The 657-nt window shown below is 51.4% G+C and overlaps 1 protein-coding gene across 1 annotated transcript in view; it reads right to left on the bottom strand.

The window, feature by feature from the left end:
- The window catches only part of CCDC85C (coiled-coil domain containing 85C), a 115,840-nt gene extending 115,436 nt beyond the window's left edge, over nucleotides 1-404 (bottom strand). The window contains exon 1 of the mRNA XM_009998034.1: nucleotides 9-404. Coding sequence (XP_009996336.1) covers nucleotides 9-383 — 375 coding nt within the window. The 5' untranslated portion in view covers nucleotides 384-404. The remainder of the gene's footprint in view (nucleotides 1-8) is intronic.
- Between the last annotated feature and the right edge of the window lie 253 nt (nucleotides 405-657).

Below are 657 nucleotides of genomic sequence, written 5' to 3'. Positions count from 1 at the left end.
CTGAGCACCATCTCCTTCAACTCCACGTTCTCCCGCAGGAGCGTCTCCTGCCTCGCCTCCAGGTCCTTCAGCTTCTGCTGGTACATGCCCACCTCCTTCCACATCACGCTGGCCGTGTGTCTCCCGAAGCGCTGCCATTCCCTCGACAGCTTCTTGCCTTTCTGCCGGTCGTCGTCCAAGAAGCAGCAGAGCTCCCTCAGCTCCTGGTTGTCGTCCTGCAACTTCTGGTTCACCTCCTTCAGCCCGCGGATCTCGTGCAGGTGGAGCTGCAGCCGCCGGTTCACGTCCTTCATTAAGTTGCCGTGTTCCACCATTAAGTTCATCTTTTCATTCTCCACTTTCCTCAGTCTTTTCACCAGGTCTTCCTTGCTCCATCTCAGCATCTCCTCTTCCGAAATTTTGCTCAGGTCTTCTTTAGACCCTTCCAAGGAATTTTTTGCCATCATCTCTGCCTAGGAAGCGTTTGCTCGCACACAGTAACAAATGGTTGGGGTTATTCGGATTATTTTGTTCGCCTGGGACTAAGATTCACTGCAGCATCTCGGGGAAGAGAGATTATAGTTCTCCACAGAGCGCTGGACAAGGAAGAACAGCAACGCCGGACTGGAAAATCTGCTCCCCCACAAACCCCATAATAAATATTTTTAAAAAAAAATA

Source organism: Chaetura pelagica, unplaced genomic scaffold (assembly GCF_000747805.2).
Source record: "Chaetura pelagica isolate M959 unplaced genomic scaffold, ChaPel_1.0 scaffold354, whole genome shotgun sequence".
Taxonomy (NCBI): Eukaryota; Metazoa; Chordata; class Aves; order Apodiformes; family Apodidae; genus Chaetura; species Chaetura pelagica.
This window is presented reverse-complemented; position numbering and strand designations above follow the sequence as displayed.